The following is a 22070-nucleotide window of genomic DNA, read 5'->3' as shown; positions in this document are numbered from 1 at the left end:
TCAAGTATTGCGTAAGTAAATTTTTAGCCATTTTTGACTCCTCCCCCCTTGTCAGCAAAATTTCGTCATCTGCTCTGCCCCTCTGAAGCCTAACGCATATTGGTGGGATCAGAGACGTACGCGGGGGGGGGGGGCATAGGAGGTTCTTGCCCCTCCTGAACTCGAAAAATTTATCTGTAATAAATTCATTGCGACTCACCCTCTAAGCCATATAATGATAAACCACATAATGACCTTTGGCCCGCGGATCAAATATGGCCCTGGGGGTTATCTGATGCGGTTTTCCCCCTCTCAAACCTAATTTTGTAAAAATTAACTAAGCGGCACATTTTTACAGACCGCTTAAGTGTCCCGTGGTACAATTCCAGAACATTTAAGCGGCCCGTGGCATATTTTCAAATCACTTGAATGACCCGGGACATAGTTCCAGAACACTAAAGCGATCCGTTACACATTTAGAGATCCCTTGAGTGACATGTGACGTAGTTTCAGAGCACTTAAGTGGCCCCCAGTGCGGTTCTACATCACTCAAGTTACCCGCGGCACATTCTCAGATTATTTAAGTGATGCGTGACACATTTCCATAGCACTTAAGCGGCTTGTATACGTTTCCAGAGCGCTTAAGCGGCCCGGACACATTTCCAGAGCACTTAAGCGGCCCGGACACATTCCCAGAGCACTTGGATCGGCGAAACATTTAGAAATCACTGAAGTGGCTCTGTAGGGCACTTATCAATAGCGGGGGGGGGGGATGTTACTTCAAGAGAGTGCCCACAAACTAACGAAAGGTTTTTCTCGTTTTTTGGCGCACCGAGTAAGATATGTCATTAAGAATATTTCATATTTTCATAAAGGGTGGTTGATGACGTAAGCATTATCCAAACCTCCCCTCTTTGTCGTCAAAAGTCAGCAAATCGGAACCCCCCACCCCATCGATGATGACGTAATATAGTCCTCCTACCACGAGATGAGATTTGGCTACGGCACGTCATACGATTCCATTTTATCCTAGAAGGACATGCCAATCATGAAAGCTCAGTCACTGATGAACTTTTCTCGATGTGCAATCGTTTTACCAAAAAAAAATTGAATAAAATCATCCGACGTGACGTGACATGACGCAGCGAAAATTCATCTCGTGGTCGGCGGACTATACTTGAACGGACCCAAAATACCCAAGGTCAATATATGTATATTTCTTCTTCGATCACGAGTTTTGGCGCCGGAATTCGTCGCGAAACCCAGCCAAAAAGCAATCGCCAAGCGCGTGCGTACAGAAGAAGAAAAAGAGAGAGGAGGCGCTGCGGAGAGATAGAAGTTAAAACGCAAACAAAACAAGGCATAAGGAAAGAAGCTCAAGTGGGCGTCGGTCGGTAGTCGTTATCGCGTTTGCTCTTTGATCCCCGTTCGTCATTTGCCTTCTGTACCAGTGCGTGCAAAGGCAAAACAAAATAACATTCGTTTTTGAGTTCTTTATCAACCAAAGAGAAACAAATACATCTTCGATAAACGCATTTATTTTGTTGTAAAAGTTCATTTTTATCGGTTATTACACATTGATTGTTATCATCTCCGCTCTCTTTTAACGAAGCCATTCCCCCGAGAAGGAAGAAGCGGCCATGAAATCCTTATTAGTCTTTGTTATTTCGATTTTACCTCTTGTCTTTGCCGTTTACGGTGAGTACATTCTTAATTAGTACGTGACTCTTTCTTTTCAAATGTGATGATACAAGCACTAATCAGAATTGGAGTTTGCCCAATTGATCTATTCCCCAAATGATGTACATGTATTGGGAGAACTCTCTCCAAGAGAGAGCCATGATGTTTTTTTCTTTAATATAAAAGGATTTGGATCATGTAATAAAATCAAATCGAGGAACCCCCCCCCCCCAATCCTGATATGGCCAGTTCCGTCTTCACATGGGGGGGAGCCTCAGAATAACATGATCTGGTTACGATTTCCATGATTAAACGTGAATTGGTAGGCAGAGAAGTTCCTAGTCAGTGAATGAATGTCAGGCATTTCTAGTTATACGAGGGTGGGGGGGGCCCCGGCAAATTCAGTTTCCCAGGGGGTCCATGTGGCTCCTAAGACGGCCCTGGATATGGTTCATAGCAGGAACATTGTAATCCCAGAGGGGCAAAGAGGAGGGAAGAAATTTGAAGAGTTCTGGGGGGTCAAGAAAATTTTGAAAGGGTCAAGGCAGGACAGAAAAAAATTAATGGAAAAGGTAATTAAAAATTAATTTTTGAAAACGTCAGATACAGGAAAAAGAGGTATCAGAAGGGTATAAATATTCTAAAAAACGGGAGAAAAGATTGAAATTTGTGAAGTTTCAAGAAAGGGATAGGAAAGACAAAAGAGCAAAGGGAAGTAATTCGGAATTCCAGTATTGGTTTTGGGATGGGGGTATAACATATTTTTTAGAGAATTTTCAGTTGCTAATCTTTTCGAAAATTCTTTTTAAATTAACAAATTAGGGCAACATACACAAGTAGCTTAATTTCTTTTGATACTAAAATTATTATACAAAGATACTCAAAAAAATGTTTTCCGCTTTTGATTGTCTTGGAAGGTCCTGTGTCCCTCCCTGCATGAAATAAATCTTGATCAGGGTTTAAGCTGGATAAAAAATTCCTTTCACAAAAAAGCGAAAATGGGGGGGGGGAGCTTTAGCAAAATGCTACAATGCTAATGTAATGATTGATGGTTGGATGTCTACTCCTTGCGTACCTCCTGTACGTATTGTTGTGAAAGTGGCTACTACTTTTTTCGCATTCTATGATTTTCGCGACCGTAGCTCAAACCCTGATCTGGATGTGACACTTATTGGGTAGAGACAGGGGTTCCCCCACCCCCAAGTAGCTGCCTATATACCAGCCTACAGTATTAGCTATATTAGCCAGAGACCTCATGCAATGTCTTAATTTTTAATGTCAGTTTTCAAAGTCCATGCCAGAGTAGTTAATGAAGGTCTGGATTACTCTTTATTAAATTGCCCCGCTTTTAAAGATATTTTTATGCTGTGACTTTTGACTGTACTTTATAATGTTTTGTATGCGTTTCTATGGCACTAGATAAACTAGGTTAAGAAAAAAACTTGTCGCCAATCAAATTGGGTTATAACCATAGTGACACAAGAATACAGGCTGATGTTTCTCCTCTTCAAATGCTTCTTTTATTGATTTGAATGAATTTGTATTCATTGTTCTATAAAAAAAAATTGAACTAAAATCATTTATCTTATGATGCACTTTGAATTCAATTTCGATGTAGGGATACTTTGTTGAAATTGCACCAATTAAGAATATTCCAAGAGATTGTTTAAATGCATCAACAGGAAGTATTTGATTCCGGATGGCAAGTGTCCTCAATTAAGGACGGCAAAATATAATGATATGTTTGAAAAAAAAGGTTGGAAATAAAACGAAATATTGAATTTTGTGTTAGTTATTCACATTAGAGACTGTAATCTAAATAATCAATTACAAAATAATGACTTGCATGAAAATAACAATATAATGTTGATAATATAAGGTGGAAAACAAAAGTACCCACGAGATAATGAAATACACAAACTTCAAGAGTTCTTTTCTAAACCAGAAATGTCTTCTCGAGAATTTTTTTGATGCCAATCTCTCTCTACATGTGCTGAAATATAACAACTGGCTGCAAGGCTAAAATATTATACAAAGCCAAATCCTCGCTGTACTCAAATGAGTATAGTGAGTACAAATGGGCTATTTTAATCCAGTTATTAAAGGATGAATCTCTAGCTCAGAAACTGATATTTTTACCACTTTAATGTAGTCCCTAAATTTATCAGATGGTCAATATATATACTAAGCCAGGGCTTCTTAACCTATGGGTTGTTGGGGCTTTCCACATGGGTCGTACAACTCTTCTAACTGATAGGGATTCTTGGGCTATGAGTCACGACCCGAGCTTGATTTGCATCAGCTTTCTAGGGGGGGGTCGTACTACTCTACTAGCAGCCATGTCTTGAACGACCCAAACTTTATTCATTCGGTCTTCCGAGATGAGTCATACAAATCCACTTGGAGACAGGCATTCTTGAACTATGGATCACGACCCAAACTTGATTCGCAGGGGTTTCCAAAATGGGTATTAAGAATGTTCAAATCTACGTACAGACACAGAATATTGAGCAATGGGTCATGATCTAAACTTGATTCTCAGAGCCTTCCAGTCATATAAATTTGCTTACAACTAAGGGGTTCTCGAGCTGTTGGTTACGACCCAAACGTGATTCGCAGGGGATTTCTAAAATGGGCAGTAAAAATCAACTTGCAGACAATGTCGTACAAAATCTACTTATAGTCCTGTTGTGAATGCCGTTATTTCATCACTGATTACATTATTTTCAAAAACTGTCCCATGGGTCGCTAATGAAAAAGGTTAAGAACCACTATACTAAGCAATAAGGGAATCTGCCAAAAATTCTATTCCAAAAAAGGCCTCTGTCTTTTTTCCCCACGATGCAGTGATCTAATTGAAGGTTTTTTTTTTCAGAAATGCATCCCTAAAATTTGCTACTCGGGTTAACGCCTGTTTCTCTCTCTAGTTCTGGCCTTTATCCAGGCTTATAATGTAAGAGTTAAACATGCATACAAAAATAAATTCGTCCAGATGGGAAGACAATCGATAAAATATTCTTACATCTGATAACATTTTAAGAATTTTTTTAATTAAATTACATAATTATATTATAATTAAATTATTTTAATATATATAATATTAATTATAATATAAAAATTATAATTGAGATAATTTATTGTAGTTTACCAGACTCCCCAGATAGTATTTATCCCAAAGTGAGAAGTTTGATGTGAATGACTTTGCGAAGATTGTTCTGTAATTGAAGTTCTCGCCACTGGAATATAAAATTTATTATTATTATTTTTTTCAATGCAATGAATTCTAAGTAATGAATATTGAATTTGGTTTTCCCCTAGATAATGAGCTGAACAAGCCACACAAGGATCGTTATGTTCTTCACGCTGACTGTGAGAAAGAGATACATAAGCAGATAAATGAGGAAATGCATGCCAGTCTTGTGTACGCCGCTATGGTATGACACCTTTTTTAAAATCTATTTTGATTATTTTCCTTAAATTATAATTTTTTTCATGTTAGTTTTTGTAGACTAGTGGTGCATAGGTCTTGGTTGTGAGTATAACTAACAAATGGGTGTGGGTCAGTTGAGGGTTCAATATTTCTTTGAATATTTTAGAGAATTTATGCCTGCTGTATAGATACATCAAAATGGCCTGCAGGGCTCTGTCATAGACATATTATATTAAAAAAGGCTTTGCGTGTTAAAAAATTTTGAGAATTGTTGGCATAGACATCTTTCTTGTAGAGGTACTATCATGTGACATCATTCGATTTTGAAATGCTAGATGACACAAGCAGAAAATGTGCTTTTCAGAGTCTCTCATGTGTTGTCTGATTCAAACATTTGATTAAACTTCTTACGGTAACAATGTTTTCTTTCTATCACAAAGATTCTCATTTATTCATTTTATACTTTGGAGATGGGAATTCGGATTCTATTTCTTCTTGTGGTCAAAGGTCTGATCAAAATCTACTTCAGGAAGTTCCAATGTGTATTATGAACGTGACTGCTTGGAAGCTTGATCCCTTGAAACATTCGATTCCAGAGGCACATTGATTTTTTGCCTTACCTCTTATAAACAGCAACAGCTGCAGAAACCATGAGACACCCAGGCTCTGTCACAAGAACCAACGCAAGCACTTTGGCCTGGGGGGAAAGGACCAATGCATCTCAGGCACAACCACAATTTATTGATAAGTCAAAGATTACGAACAGTGCATCATAATTACAATTATGTTAATCGAAGAATCAAATCAATCCCAGTGGCTAGGGAACTAGCCTCTCACTTTGCAGGTCTGGGTTCATATCCCAGTTCGGGCATGGGTGTTTACTAACACTAACAAATTCCCTGGATAGATAACGTCGATTCCTTGCGAATATGTGAGGATCATGTTATAAAAAAATAAAAAATCATGTCTCAAAAGGTGCAGTCAGAAGTTGCTCACACACTCTTTTGATCATTCACATGTTTACACATTGTGTAACATTGTAACAAATATTCAATCATTACACTTCACTCACAATTTGAAGTATAGATGGCAGCACTGAAATATCATACACAACACTAGCTACACACTCAGACTGTTAGGTACACTCACTTTGTTCCAGACTCTGCCACGAAGCTGGGCTGGAATAGATCTCGGCAACGGGATAAGTCTGGTGGCAAAGTTCTGGCATTCATGCCTATACCCAGCATCAAACGAAAAGCACCCCCTTATGGCAACTTTGACATAATTATCCCTGAAATCTGCATTAATTGCAATCCTTGAATATAATTTTTACAGGTTGCTCAATTGAAGCGTCAATCAAGTGCTTGTGTCGAACACTAGCATTGAGCACTTGTGATGCTTCAAAGAGCACTGGGGTGCGTGTGAGCAGCAGGTTGAAGATGGCTGCTCTAAGTCGATCATCTTCAATCTGTTCGATTTAAACACCTTGTAAAAATTGCATTCAAGGATTACAATTATGTCGATTTCAGTATGTTTAAGTTGGTGAGGGATGCTCTTCGTTTGATTGGTATAAGTAGAGATGGGACGAATATGCAGCTGCTATTCGTTATTCAGCTTATTCAGCCCTTTTGCCGAGTATTGCTTAGGTATGTCAGGGTGAATTTCTAGGATAAGTAAAACATGAAACTGAAAATAGAATCCTACTGCAAAAAGATGGAAGCGAGCATGAATTATATAAGTTCACTAACTGAAGTATAGAACTGGAAGGAGTCATGGATAGACAAAAATGTATTGAGCTACTGTAAGGGGCAAAGAACATCTAGAGAGGAAAAATAAGCCGTAAATTTTATGATGATTACTTGAGAGTAAATAATGGTTAATAATTTCTTAGATGTGAAATTGTAACGAGTGTTGAAAAAAAAAAATCAGTTCTGTAACTACAGTGATGCCTCATCTAACAAATGCCTTGGCTTACTAATTTTCCATCTAACGACAATTTTTCTGCTTTGGCTAACAAATACAGATTTAGCTAACAAAATTATATGAATGCACGCACTAACATAAAATATCCACGTTGCGAGCTGAATTTTTGTACCAATCATCAGAATTAATGTCACTAGAGCGTGATTATGTCATGCCTACCTCAAAATCTTTTTTCAGATGTACCGATACTTCTCTTTCTGAAATTCTTTGAACCATTTTTTTAAATAAACAAATCACAAAAACACAGACAAACATACACATAGGTGCAAACATAAAAACACATGAATACAAATACTTTGTTACCCCAAGGGACTTAAAAGTCCATTTCATATAAGACGACAGATTCGGCCAAAATAGAAAATGCATTGAAAAAAAAGGGGAGCCTATGTTTTTCAAAGCATGTGTTCTTTCAGTGTAAGACGCTTAGCATCAAGCTGAACAGTCTGGGAGATTATCTTCTTCTGCATGTATCAGGCACAGAAATGAGCTGACCAAATTACAAATGGATGGGGACACTTATGAACTCGATTGGGCTGTCAACACCAGCTTTAGTAGACTGAAGCTGGTATTGGTTGTGTTACATGCTCGGAAAATGAAAAGATCAGCGTCTCTCACCTTCCTGTACATTCTCATTCATACAATTTTGAAGCTATTCATTTTTGCTTTCAATTAGTTTGTCTTTTTTAGCATCCCTTGGTGTTTTGAAAAACGTATCTTTAAATTTTTGGCAGAAGCTAGAAAAAATCAAATGATTTTCTGTATAAACCTATGAGAAATCATATTTCTGCAAACAAATGTGATTCTAGAGTGAATCGTCTTCGTTAGCTGAGGTATCATTGTAATATTGAAATACAATATATCATTAAATTTGATTGTCAGTATCACTGCAACAAAAATCTTTTGGTTACCAGTTTTTTAATATGTGAATAATAAATTAATATTAAAATAAAATGAATTTAAATAATTAAAATTCAATATCAATCATTTGAAATTGCCAATTATTTTATTTTCAATTAAAAACGACAATTTTATTTATCATTTTTATTAATTTTAAGAAAATTGATATTTGGCTGCCTAATATTTAGTATTTGTCCAAGATATCAGAATATTCAGTATTTGGCTATTTGCTCAAATCACTATTCGTCCCATTCCTAGGTATAGCCCTCTATAAGCCCCTCTCCTCATAAATATGTCATTGGTTCGAACCCCATCGGCATCACTGTGGTGGTCTACTGAAGTTGGTTTTCTGTTTCCGAACTTCAAGGCTGGAATGCGAGCTGATTTCCCTGTTAAAAAGTCTTGCCACAGAGAGTGGAGTTCTAGTGGAGTTTCAGTGGATGGATCATTGAACCCAGTGTCAAACTGGCCCTTTTAAGTTATTAAAGATTTACTGGTATGAATATACAAGATGCATAGATCCAGACCAAGGTACTCAAAACGTTTCTTCCTCAGGCCTCCCCTTCCCCAAACCAATAAGAAAACCCTACATTTAGAAACATATATGCCTATATCAATCAGCTGTCTGTCTAAAAAAAAAAAGCAATAAAATTTTTATGTAGAGGACAGGAAAGCCAAATAGTATAGTGGGGGGGGGGGGGATTTTTGCCCTTTGAAATACAGCTAGTGTAATGAGACCGCTTGACCTTTACTCCAAAATAATTTTACCCCTCCTGGTGCCAACCTATTTGAAGATGAAAATTAGTGCATGTGCCAGTTGGATAAAACAAAATAAAATACAGTAGACTCTTGCTAAACTAGCACATCTCGGCCCAATGTGTGCCAGATTGGAAAAGCCTATTTAAATAATATAAACTTTTGAGCAAAGACATGCAGTGGCATGTGGTTTCCTCTTCTGTGAGCGAGGAAAACCCTCTTAAAAATGCTGGATTACCAGCGCAGTCGGATTATCTAGAGTCTGCAGTACTTAATTTTAATAAGATTGCATAACTTCAATCTGAAGCTTATTAGTATTGTACAAATATATGATGATTTATGATTTGTTGTGGTTATAATGATGTTTGTTTTTTATAGGCTGCACATTTCGATCATAACAGCATTGCAAGACCTGGATTTGCTAAATTTTTTGCGGACAACTCAAAGGAAGAACGAGAACATGCTCAGAAATTCATTGATTACTTGAATAAGCGTGGCTCTAAATTCAATAAGTTTGAAATTAAGGTACGTTGTGAGTTTGGTGTATACTTTTTTTCTTAAATGTATGATATATTTGGAATTCCTCATGCTGAACAATCCTATTCCCCCATAGATGCCTGCTAAGTATACATGGACTGGTGCTTTGGAAGCTATCATAGACTCCATCAATCTTGAGAAGCATGTCAACAACAAACTTCACCGTTTGCATGATACTGCATCGGTGCAATGCATTGACCAGCATGTAAGTTTAAATTTTTTCGAAAATTTTCAGCATTTAAATATATTGCACTTATATTTTAACATAGTTGTTGCTTTCTAAAAGTATATGCAATCTGTCTTATTTTATGAACTTATTGAATCACATTTTTTCCACAATAGTTGATGGACTTCTTAGAGAATGAATTCCTCGATGAGCAAGTTGAATCGATTGACCTTTTGTCTCGTTACATGTCCATCCTCAGTGGAATGGATACAAAGATGGGCGAGTATCTGCTTGATCGTCAACTTTCTGGAGCGAAAACTGAGCTGTAAAGAAAGATTATTTTGTTTTTGAAAATCTTTTCTTACTGCTGCACGGCTAGATTTCATGAATTCAACGCTTGCTATTCTTGTCTCTTCGACTGTTATCTGTTAACTTAGATCTGATGTTCGATATACATACCTTTTAAAGATTGTTTTTCCTCTATGCAAGCATGCATTGCATATGAATTTATTTTGTGGAATTTTCTAGAACTGAAGCATTATTTTCCTGCGTGCATTTCCTGCTATCTACTTCATTTTTTGACTGTGGTATTTTTTTCCTCCCTTTTGTATTTTTAGTAAAAAATATTTTTTCCTTAAAGTTTATCTCTTGCTGTTACATGTTACATATATTTGATGTGTGCTAATACCTTAATTTTGTTTTTTCCCCTTGTTTATGACATTTGTATCCAAAAAAACCTCTGGTTATTAAAGGTTTTAAGAATGTTATCAATTTTTGTTTGTGATCTTTAATTTGACCGAATATAGTAATAAAAAATTGAGAATAGTCAGCTTCAGCCTTGATACTAACATAAATTCTGTTCATAACCTGAACAGTAGACCTATGTGTAATTATACGACGGCTTTTCTATACGTGGGGATCTGAAGTGCATAAGGACTTGGATGAAGGAACCTGTGGAGGCCATTTGAATAACCCCCAATACTTAATATTCATTGCAGCACAACTTTCAGCTCTCCTCCCAATGTTTTCTTCATTTTGGCACCTCAGCATAAGTGATAAGATTTTTGAAAGTCAGTAGGTAATTTGTAAGCAGGCACCTCCAAAACTAAACGTATTGGGTCTTGAAATACCACTTTGACCAAGGGTCATTGCAAATTTTCAACAGTAAAGTAAATTACAGCAACTCGTGGATGGAGATAAACATGAAAGGCTGAGGGAGGGCATGCGATGCCAATTTATATGCATACATTAGTCGGCTCCGTCATTGGGGGGGGGGGGCGAACATGCATTTTGACAACTAGTAGCATTGAAGTTGAGGGGTGTGAGTAACCACAGTATTTTAAATATGGCACTCCCAGGGTTCCACTTTTCTTCCTTTTTGGTAAAATGGCATACTTTCTTGGTTTTGTCTTTTTTTTTTTTACCAAAACCTATCAACAAAATTTGTATAATTGATTTTAATTGAGGAAGGAATCATTGCCAAGTAATACAAATGTAGTAGATTGCAATTAATGATTCTTCCAAAGAAATTGCATCATTTTTTAGGGAGGGGCTTTGTGGACCATTTTATGGTTTATTAATTTTTCATTTGCTTAGTTTGAGGGTTCAACAAGCAGAGTAGTGATTAAAGACTTCTGCCTGGTTGAAAAAAGGTAATTTTGTATTTACTACTTGATAGTCTTGGACAGTAAATAACATTCGCCTTTCAAAATTATGGTGCATGTATGTGTATAGGTGAGACAACACACAGTTTGCATAACAAAGCAGTTAGGTACATAGGCCTATTCTAGGTTTTGTTACTCTGATGATACCCAATAACATTCAATCGTCTGCTGTACTTTTAGGGGATGCAGAGGCATAAACAATATTTACAATGCTCAGCAAAGAGTTAGAAATGAAAGTGCTTTACTTGTCAAAAACGATTACACTAGCATTGAGTGCTGAACTTTAAACAAATCCTTTTGAAAAAGGGAGGATGGACAACGCAGTAAAACCATCTGGTCCACCTTGACTTATTTATATCGGACCTTGTAATTTACACATTTTGCACCGTGCTTTTGGAAGTGGTCTCAAAAGAGCATCATTCTCAAAAGCTTACGTCTTCATAATTTGCTGTGTGCATTGTTGAAGAGAGTTGTGACTGACTTTGGAAGACTAAAAAAAAAGAATGTAATATATATATATTGTGTGAAGAGAGACGGAAAAAAGAATTATCTGTGGTTGTTAATATAGACGCTATTTTGACCAAAAATTGTTTTGTTACCAAGTCATTTCTATCATTTTGCTTTGTCTGGAGTCAATCTTACAGGATACCGAAATGGTGTGCTATGGGAAAAGTTTTTTTTAGTTTTTCAAAAAAATTTTTTTTTATTATGCTACGATTATGTTGTCAAAGGGAGGGGGGGGTTGCCCTCCCCCGTCCTACTCTAATTTTTTGAGTGGGAGAGCCCTGCACTCCCCAAAATTCAGAATGTTAAATTTTGCTCATACTGTACGAGGGCTGCAGCTAGGGAGGGCAGGGTGATCTGACAATCTTTATCAACTCCCAGGGTCATAGCTTGATAATACAGTAAATTCAATCATGTGATTGTATATACAAATCAGTCGCCTAAAGTACCAAAGGATGTTTAGAGGTGTCGCGAGTTCGATACCCGGTTCGTCCTTGTCAGAAAACTTTCTTGATACACACAGGAGGGAAACAGAAACGGCGACATGACCGCAGAAGAAAATGCTACCGTTGGGCACTGAGCTGTAAGGAAACTTCAAGTTTACTTCCAGCTCAGTGCCGCAGGGAGTTCCCCCATCAAGGGTTAGCGTGACGACCGAACACCTTCTGCTTTAGAAGGTATTGGTTAAGGACATGGCTATTGCACGGGACGAAATATTTTCGTTTGAATCATGCACTGGTAGAACAATTTGCACCATTTTTTTTTTAAGCAGCTCAAATCCCCACACACACAAATAATAGTGATGTATTGATATACCGATACTCTGCGGACGAAGAAAAGATATCGTTGAAAAGGGATTACCGTTATATAGAGAGGCTGCAGTTTAACATTCATAATATCATTTACTTCAAAACAAGAATTGAAAAAAAAATATCGTTGCAGTGAGGTTTCACTTCTATACTGTTCATTCACCTCGTACACATTCCTCTGCGGAATTTCTAACGAATCGGTGCACGTCAAAACTTGTTCCGAGTAAATTTATGTTGTAAGAGTTCCGCGTTCTTGCTGGTGCAGCCATCCGTCTTCCATATTTTGAAGTGAAGATGGTAAATGCGTGAAATTTCTTGTTACGTAAGGCTAGGTGTACGCCGATTAGACACGACCAGACAGCTATAGCAAAATTAGCCATTTGTTGTTCACGTTGATTTGTATGGCGCAACGCCCACCGGTTAGTCAAATCAATGATTAAAAATGTCTGGGCTCGTATAACTGGTCTGCTTGCTCTCTCTGCGGAGATACTTTTTCAAATGGGAGACCGGCTCGCATTGGCACCTCAAAGTTGGAAAACCGCAGAAAACCAACTTCAACCGACCCCCACTGTGCATCAACGAGGAATGATATTTCACTGTAGTTGATTGTACATTCCTATTGCCTCCACGAGGAGGAAAGCCTGAAGAGTAATGTAAAACTTCTTGAATCGTACATCTGCTATAAATCTTGACCACACCAAAGGATGAAGCATGTCGTAGTACATCTTACACATGCTTACTCGCTTTGACCGTGAGGTAATAAAAAAACGCCGGACTTTTGCTTTTCTTCCTCCCCCCACCTAACCCAGTTACTTATTTCGCAAGACAAAAATCCAAGAGAACGCAAGTCTCTTTGATGCACCGACTACGTCGCTTTGACGTTCGTCACGTGCGCGTTGTGTGGCTCACTCCCCGACATGACATTCATATAAATTGGAGAATTTCAGCGAACCACTCAAGGACATGTGCGGATGCACCTTCATAGACCCGATAATGAAACATGCTGGTCAATACTTTTCTCTAAAAAAATGAGTGAAAAGAAATTTATATAGTGCAGAAGCGCGAAAGGCGATGAGTAATCAATTTGTCATTTTTAATAATTTTTTGCGAATTTAATAATTATACTCCAATAAATTTGTTTTTGCTTGCGAAATATGAATGAAAAAATTACCACTAATTTCGCTCATTTAAATAATGCAGAAAAATATAATTAAAAAATCAGGTGGAATCGAGTGACCCATAATTTTAGTGACCATACGTCCCGTATTTCTTGCGACAGTCCCGGTATTTTCTGTTTTTTGGCCGTCCCGACCTTCTAGCAAAAGTGCCCTGGGTTTTCCGGTATTTTACATGAAAAAACATACTTGAATATTTATTCTTTACTGAAATCAAAGATTAAAATTATTTTTAAACTCATAAATTATGTTTTTATAATTACAACTACAAATTAGAATATGTTAATATTATTTTAATATTACAAATACGAATCTCCGTTTGTCTTGGTGAATTTTTTTTTCCGTGGAATTCATTTTAATCCCCTACAATTTGCAGTAATGCTTCATTTCCCGCCATTGTGACTTTTCCGTAACTTCAGCAATATTTGGCAACTTTGTAGGGTTTTGGCGTCATTTTTGGCGATAATTGGCCGATGTCCCGTATTTCTTTCGAGGAGATAGTCCATAATAAACCTTAAATACGATGTTATTTTTAACGCCAAGAAGGAATTTAAAAATCCCGCAGCAAACCCCCCCCCCCTTCCCCCCCACAGTCTTAGAGTGACGCCATTCAAACATGATCACGTACAGCACAAAGAGCAAAAACTAGTTTCTAGAAGAGAAAATTTGAAATAAGGAAAAAACACAAAAGGGGAAAAGTTGAGCTACAGTGTGAGAATAATTTTTTGAAGTGAAACTTCCATAGCGACATAAGAATGAATTTCTACGAGGGAGAGAAAATTCATCAAAAAAGTGAAACCTTTCTTTTTCCTCAAAACCCGTTCCGTAGAATTAAGGTAACCACACGTCCGTATTTTCCGGGACAGCTCCGGTTTTTTGGCTGTCCCGACTTTTCTGCAAAAATTTCCCGGTTTTTCACACATTTTCAACGAAGCCAACTTGATTTATTCTTCATATTAACGATTAAAATTATCTTCCCAACTCAGAAATTGCATTGCGATAATTTTTTTTTACGATTACAAATAAGAATATTTCATATACAGTGGAATCTCGATAACACGAAATATAATTCGCCTATCCGTATAACAAGACATCTATTATTTCCCTGTGTGTGGTTGGCACAATACTAATTTCAATGTATAGGAAAAACTCCCATGCTGCTGTACATCCAGAGCCCTTTCCTCCCGATTCAGAGCCAACCCCGATTATCGCCAGAAATTTTTTGCCAACAAATCTGTCACACATGGGACTTACAGTGGGCTCAATTACGATTCCATATGACGTAACCCGTTAGAATTCTACCGGGGTGGATGGGTGTCTTAGGGTTTAAGTTGTCAATTAGGTAAAGGGAGTCAAGTTTTGGGGGGGGGGGAATTCAAGAAAAATAAGGGATCAACACAAGATCTTATTTGAAATCAAATTTAAAATTTCTAAATTCAGTTTTAAAGACATTAAAATTTAATTGAGGTATCACATCTAGCCGTGATTTATCTCATGAGAAAAAAGCAGCCAAATGTTGCTATTTTCATTAATTTTTTGGTTTTTATCAGGCCCGTCCTTTGGAAACACTAAAAATGGTATATATATATGCGCACATCGAGTACAGGCTCTTTGCTTCCCCCCCCCCACACCACTGGAAAAAGTTGAAATGACGGCCCTGGGGGGGGGGGGGGAATTGGGCGAGATAAAAGTTTAATTTCTTGAGGACGACACCTTAGGACCCTCTCCTATCGAATCAATGTCTCTCCAACCTGTTAATAAAATCCCTTCAAGTGTCCCCTAATTGCCTATAATCTTAACTGTTTTATAAAATACCTCAGCTAACGATTTTTCTTTCGTGCGCATTATGAGCCGAGGCAGAAAAATCGCGATAACTCAAACAGCCACATTGCGAGCTAAATTAATTCAGCTCTCAATGTGGCTGAAAACTTTCGCACCAATCATAATTGTCATTTGAGTACAATTAGCTCATGTGTCAACCTCAGAATAGAAGTAAAGGTACATTTAGGAAGTTTTCGAACCTTTCCATGTAAAATGAAAGATTCAGCAAACGCATTTTGGGGGGGGGGGGGGGGAAGGAGCCTTCACACGTTCTCTGTGTTCTTTCAGTTAAGACTTTGCATCAAACTGAACACAGCCTAGACATTCTAGGGGCTTATTTTTTCCATATTCATATATCGGACGGAATTCAGCTGACGAAATCAAATGGATGGGGACACCTACAGACTTCAACTTTGTAAACAACTGGTGTGCCAACTACTGGATGTTGGTTGTGTGTACATAAAATAAAAAGATATTACGTGTCTCATCTTCCTATAAAATCTTATTTATCCAATGCTGGAACTGCTCATTTTAGCCTTCGGTCCGTTTGTCTTTTTTATAGCACTTCTTGATGTTTTAAAAGAAAAAAAAAACCCTATCCTTAAGTTTTCAACCATATCCGGAACGAATTAAATAATTTTCCACAGAAACATAGGAAATCGCGTTTCGGCTAACGAACGCGATTCCAGAACGAATTTTCGTTAGCTGAGGTATCACTGCATAGGTATTTCAAAGCCCTAGTTTTGTACAATATAAGTAAAAATATAGAGATCAATGAACCCTAGGAAAAGAGCTTCTGGGGAAAACACTATCACATGCTCAAAATCGGAAGGAAGTCTTGAAAAGATATCGCATTTTGCGGAGGGTGTAGCGATTTGCATAGTGCCATTCGTAACGTGGAGATAAGTTAAGAGTTTTTTTAAATTTCACTGAAGACTTTTCATAATATGTACACGCCCAATTCTCTCACGAGGGATAATGAAATAGCTCAGGAAACGTCCTTGGTCCTCTGTAGCAGCTCAAACGTTCCTTTGAGAAGAGTTTATTGGGGGGAGGGAAAAACAATTGTCCACAATTTCTTCATAGCAGTTTTCTGGCACTTTCTAAGCGTGTCGATGGAGTTCTGTTCGGGACCACCGACAAAACATTCAGATAGGTCTTATCTGAGCTATCGTACCCACCAAGGTTATATACCCTCACATATTTTTCAGTGTGATTTAGAAAACCGAATGCACATTCACCGAGACATTTGTAAACAATGGCAATTTATTATGTAAACATTAAATGTGTGTTAAACCAGAACACTACAGGAAACTGTACTTGTACAAAATTTACCATATTATGCTTCGGTTGTAGCGAGTGGAGCTTCTCCGATCGTTTTCAAAGCAACGTCTTCGGATGCGCAGGATGACGCTTCGCTCGGCCCGTCCTCGATTATCCCGCAGGTGGAGTCCACTGCAGCCAGATCCTCCCCCATCTTGTCCAATATGGCCATTTCTTCTTCAACTGGTGTCGACGAAGTAGTTCTTGGTGATACCTCAGCGTCAGATGATGCCGAGTTCTCTGTCCGTTCCTCACTCGGCGATTCGGGTGGAATGTCGTCGGAATCTGCGTCAGGTAGCGAGAGGCATCCATTGGCTGAGAGGTCTAGCTGGTCGATTGATCCAGGTACTTTCTTTGCGTGGGATCCCATTTTTACCTCAGAGCTGTCGATGGAATGGCTTTTGCAGCCGTCCTGCTGGACATCGGAGGCCTCTGCGTCATTCGAGCAACTTGGTTCCTTCGGCGGAAGGGGGGTTTCGTCAGGAGAACAGTCATTACCGCCTGTGGTGCTGGTTATACATCTGCAATTTTCTGTGCACCGGCAGGACTGTGGCTTGCACTCCTTTGTGCCAGCACTTCGGATTGGAGAGTTCTGAATGGTTGAGTTGCAATCTTCTCTGTTATCACCGATGCAACTGCAGGATTCTGGAAGACAAAAACAGAGCTTCAATTGTTTTAACGTTTAAAATCGCTAACACCCCGATTTGGCTTGAGACTGGAAGCTATTAATGCAACCTACGGGGAGTAAAGAGAAAAACCAGGCAAATGTCAACATTTGGGCCACAAAACTATGGAAGGCCCTGGGTAAAAGCCCATCTTACCCATTTAGAAGTGTGTAGACCTAAATGTAATTGGCTTGATCGAATCTGATAAATTAACTTCTTTCTACGATATTGGAAAACCTCAGACCCACGGGCATTTTTTCTTAATGGCCGTTCACCGCCCAGGCTCCCACAATATATCCACTAGTGGTTCTCACTTTTATCCCCAGCTGTTCCCTTGCCCAATTTATGATTAATTGTGGCTCCTTAAGAGTTTAATAGATATTTTCATGAGACCCAATTCAGAGCCTGACTAGACAAATCATATCCAGTTCACCGCGATGTCCCTAGGGGCAGAGACGCACACTTTGAGAAACCAATATGCACAATAAAAGACCTTCCTGACCATATTTTATAAAGATACGGGATCTGCACGGGACATAGAAAATTATCAAGACAATAACGTCACGAAAATAGTCTCAATTATTGACTTCAAAAATTCAAAATCGGTTTTTTTTTTTTAAATACAAGGGGGAAAAACGGGATATTTCCCGAAAATGTTGGGACGATCAAAATTACGATATGTTCCGCGGAATACGGGTCACTATATGACCACCATAAATATAAGTTTTTGGCCCGCGAGCGGCAGAATTACCGCATACCTTGCCCGCGGACTGAAAAGGTCATTCAACGCATGGGGCCTTCATCCGGGCATTACATGAGGATGCGAGATCTAGTGCTATGATTTTGTAATAATTTCTGTAATTTTCAAAAGAAAATTAACCGAATGTAAATTGACTCATTTCCAATCACGTGGGGGTCCCACAAAAATTACTTTGTCCTAGGCTGCCCTTAAGGAGAAAATGGGTCCGTAAACAAAATTGCATGACGTTCTCAATGCAGTAACTGTTGGAATTTATAGGAATTGTATTGCTCATTACCGATTACTATGCAAACACGCATCGATATCCTTGGCTAAGCGCGATGATTTGGTGATACCCCTTGGAGCCACGGCACATCAAGAACCTACCCTTCACTCTCGAATACAATATCCACAAAAATCACGGTGCCTCGGGATGAAAACCGATATTTGGAGCAGCTCATAAATATCAGTTAAAGTTCCGGGGTTCTCAATTGTGCGCCGCGGCACTCTTCGTCAGGGGCGAGCGGTCAGACTAAGGGTTTTCGAAGAGATTCTTCGTTAGATTGCTCTTGGGAGGCCCGGATAAGCGTCGATTAGGGGGCGCCGCGCGTGGGAAAAGTGTTGGGGAAACAAAGGCTGTTGTATACGAGGTAACGTTAACTACCTCGAATTTGTTCACCTAACCGTAGCAGAATAGCCCGATCATTACTCGATCATTTGGTAATATATTAATAGTTACACAACCTTCGAGGTTGGTCGCTTATCGATAAGAAACCCGTTTTGCAAAAAGGCTTTCATTTGTTATAGAAATTTTCGAAACAAATTCCAACTTTTCATTGGTGTCAAATGGGGCGGAACACATTCGGAAACAAAGAAAATCTGTCAAAAGATTCGACATCTAGAACTTTCACACTTTCGCCGAAAAAATGCCGGACTAGTTAGATCCGAAAAAAGAAAAAAATCCGATTCGGGCATATTAGGAGCAGAGCCAGACTAAAGTATGTGTGATGGGTGCAATCACAATGGGCCGCAAAACTTGATTACGTCATACTTTATATTGTACAAGCGGATACAGGCTTCGACAAATGAATATCTCCAGCTCGCCGCAACGCACGCCGACTTGGGATATGTATAGCGAAAAAATGGGGAGGAATCGTTTCTATCCCCCCGTATCAGACTGCGTTCATATACATCCTTGTACAAGTCGCCATCTGGTGGCAGGCCAAGCTCACAACTGCTGACGCTGAGTCTGGTCCGGCCGTCCATGTACGGTCCCTTCAGTGTACACGAGCTCCAAGGAAAGATTGAGAGATTCGGTGCCTCTGTAGTCTAGTGCGTTCACCCGGAAAGTGAAAGGACGTGGGTTCGATTCCCCGCATGGCAGTTGAATTTTCTCTTTCCGAAATATATCTTCGCAACAGCCAGTTGTAAAAACCTTCGTATGCGTTCATAGCTTGAAATTAGTGATAGGTCATACAAAAAGGTACGAGTCTTGCGCTACATTTATTGGCACACATATACAGGAACCCTTGCCGCCTCCTCCCCATGAGGGGAAGAGCCTTGATTTTTTTTTTTTAAAAAGGACCCAGATGAAGACTTAGGTGGTTCTTTACATTGATTTTCAAGAAAGTTTGTACCTGGCATAAAAAATAATACTACGTACACACATAGGTGTTGATCTTGAGTACCACCCCCCCCCCCTTGGCTAGAGCCCTTTCAGCCACTCCCGTGTAGGAACATGGGGCAGCCGCGACCTGTAGCAGGACGATTGGGGTGGAAACTTCGTCTGGGCTTCCTTCAGTGAATTTATATATAACATGAGAAAAAATGCATCGATCCTAGCTGAAGCCCCGAGGGGATTGGGCTGGCCTCAAGAGCCCTCGGACAAAAATCGAGTCTTCCCCCAGACAAATTGTCAGTTACCGGATTCAAAATTTTGTAAGGATATCCACCAACAGCCCCCCCCCCCCCTGGTATTTTCATTTGTTGGAAGGGGGACGGAGGAGTAGGGTTCTGATTGCAAGGCGATTTTCCTGGACAGGATTTTAGACGAATCATTTACATTCAAAGCCAAGACTGCTTAGCAGAGCCCTTGATAATAACCATCAGACCTCTGGCTAGACCAGTGTTTCCAAAAGTTGGATGTATAACGGTCCTGGGGGGAGGGCGATAGAAGCTACAGGTATAACATGGGACCTTATGGGTTCTCTTGAGATCAGGAATTTTTTTCTCTCGTCGCCCCTCAAGGAGGGCGATAGAACAAAAAGTTAGGGAAACACTGGTCTAGCTTAATTCCCCAAAGTGCCCGCCCAGTAAATGATGGAAGGGTTCAAGGAAGATAGAAGCTTAAGTATTAGTATTAAGATCCTATGGGTTAGCAAATTATGGGCTAGACACTTGCCATGGGGGGGGGGGGGGAAGTAATTGCGTATACTGTATTATGACGGGGGCAGTGAAACGGACAGACCCTGCTTCGGAGCAAGATTAAAAAATTCTGACCTTAATTCGAAGGCTTCGTAACGCATACCATTATTTAATTCAGGTGCACCAAAAATTATTGATAATTATTACGCAATATTTTTAATGTGCAATTCGATTGAAAGAACCGCAACAAAAAAATTGTCAGGAGCTTACCTTCGCAAGCAAACGGCATCCTTTACACGACGAACGAAAATAATAGGGCCTACTCAAGGGCTTTAAAACTGTTGTAATCGTATCGGCGGGCCCCAAGAGAGGCTTTTCGATGTTTATTGGGCGTTTGAGATTTTTTCTTGCTTTGTTTTTTTTTTTTTTCGTTCTTTCCCCCAACACCCACGTGACCGTCTAAAATTTGCATAACATAGCGTGCATACGCCCCATCTCTGGTGTGTGCGTGTGTGTTGATGTTGCCATTTTTTTTCTCCCCTAGAATTTTTTGTTTTGTGACTACTTTTCAGAGAGATTTTTATAGACGGGCTTTTTTTGAATTGTGATACATTAGCGTAGTCTGGGCCAGATTTTCGCACGAGCAAGCGGAGCATTTCGGGGAGAGGGAGGGGGGGGGGCGTTCACGTATCACGCCAGCGAATATTTAGCCGTTTTTAACCCCCCCCCCCTTCCCGTCAGGGGCCATTCAAGTATTACGTAAGCATATTTTCAGCCATTTTTGATCCGTCTCCCCCCCCCCCGTCAGCAAAACACTGACCCCCCCCCCTCCCGTCAGCAGCTTAGAATATTTCATATCTTCAAAAAGGGGTGGTTGATGACGTAAGCAACCTTCAAACCCCCTCCCCCTCCCCCTTGTCATCAAAAGTCAGCAAATCCGGAACACCCCCCCCCCCCTCGATGCTGACGTAATACTTGAATGACCCCTCAGCAAAATTTCGTCAGCTCTTCCCCCCCCCCTCCTTACGCATATTGGGATCAGAGATGTAGCGCGGGGGGGGGGGGGAGCACGAGCCACCCCCGTGTGGACGATCAGAAATTTATATTTTTCATGTAAAAGGTATTTAAAAAACAAAGTTAAAATTTCGGAAGGAAATTATTTTCATATGAGGTTATTATAATCAGTCTCTGTAATTCCCAATGCTGGTTTTGAAGGCTAAAAGCTCAGAATTTCTCTTTAAGAAATTCGTTTGCGACCCACCCTCTAAGCTAGACACCTTCAACCCGTTGCTCGAGAGCACCAAGAGTGCTCAGTGCTCGTGACCGATTTCATGCTTGCGAGCACTCTTCATCAACGCTTCAATTAAACACCCCGCAAAAATTTCATTCAAATATTAAAATTTTTAGCCGTCAGGGATACTCTTCGCTTGATGATGGACATACGAAGCGCTCGCTACTCGAGAAAGGTTGAACATCACTGCTTTAAGCAGTATATGCTAATAGCCAAAGCCTCCTAGATCAGTGTTACTCAACCACCGGGCCCTGACATCATTCATACCGAGCCGCGAGTGATCAGCG

The 22070-nt window shown here is 39.5% G+C and overlaps 2 protein-coding genes across 2 annotated transcripts; one reads left to right on the top strand and one right to left on the bottom strand.

The window, feature by feature from the left end:
• Window positions 1-1183: 1183 nt before the first annotated feature.
• On the top strand, window positions 1184-10195 carry LOC149077991 (ferritin, middle subunit-like). Its single transcript, XM_089241549.1, has 5 exons — window positions 1184-1677; window positions 4978-5093; window positions 9104-9250; window positions 9339-9467; window positions 9605-10195. The coding sequence occupies exons 1-5, from the start codon at window positions 1620-1622 to the stop codon at window positions 9755-9757; spliced, it is 603 nt and encodes a 200-aa protein (XP_089097675.1). The 5' UTR covers window positions 1184-1619; the 3' UTR covers window positions 9758-10195.
• Window positions 10196-16647: 6452 nt separating this feature from the next.
• LOC149077990 (uncharacterized) lies at window positions 16648-20892 on the bottom strand. The gene is made up of 2 exons (XM_089241548.1): window positions 20763-20892; window positions 16648-17369 (listed from the first exon to the last, which is right to left on the bottom strand). Exons 1-2 carry the CDS (start codon window positions 20779-20781, stop codon window positions 16741-16743), a joined length of 648 nt encoding a protein of 215 aa, XP_089097674.1. The 5' UTR covers window positions 20782-20892; the 3' UTR covers window positions 16648-16740.
• Between the last annotated feature and the right edge of the window lie 1178 nt (window positions 20893-22070).

The sequence above is a fragment of the Pholcus phalangioides genome, unplaced genomic scaffold (assembly GCF_987345545.1).
Source record: "Pholcus phalangioides strain wild (caught in Gottingen) unplaced genomic scaffold, Ppha-v1.0 ptg000014l_1, whole genome shotgun sequence".
NCBI lineage: Eukaryota > Metazoa > Arthropoda > Arachnida > Araneae > Pholcidae > Pholcus > Pholcus phalangioides.
This window is presented reverse-complemented; position numbering and strand designations above follow the sequence as displayed.

Bases quoted from the DNA above. Each gene is read 5' to 3' on its own strand.
- LOC149077991 (XM_089241549.1), top strand. From the start codon at position 1,620: ATGAAATCCTTATTAGTCTTTGTTATTTCGATTTTACCTCTTGTCTTT. The intron at 5,094-9,103 runs GTATGACACCTT...TGTTTTTTATAG, and splicing joins GTCTTGTGTACGCCGCTATG to GCTGCACATTTCGATCATAA. The intron at 9,468-9,604 runs GTAAGTTTAAAT...TTTCCACAATAG, and splicing joins TGCAATGCATTGACCAGCAT to TTGATGGACTTCTTAGAGAA.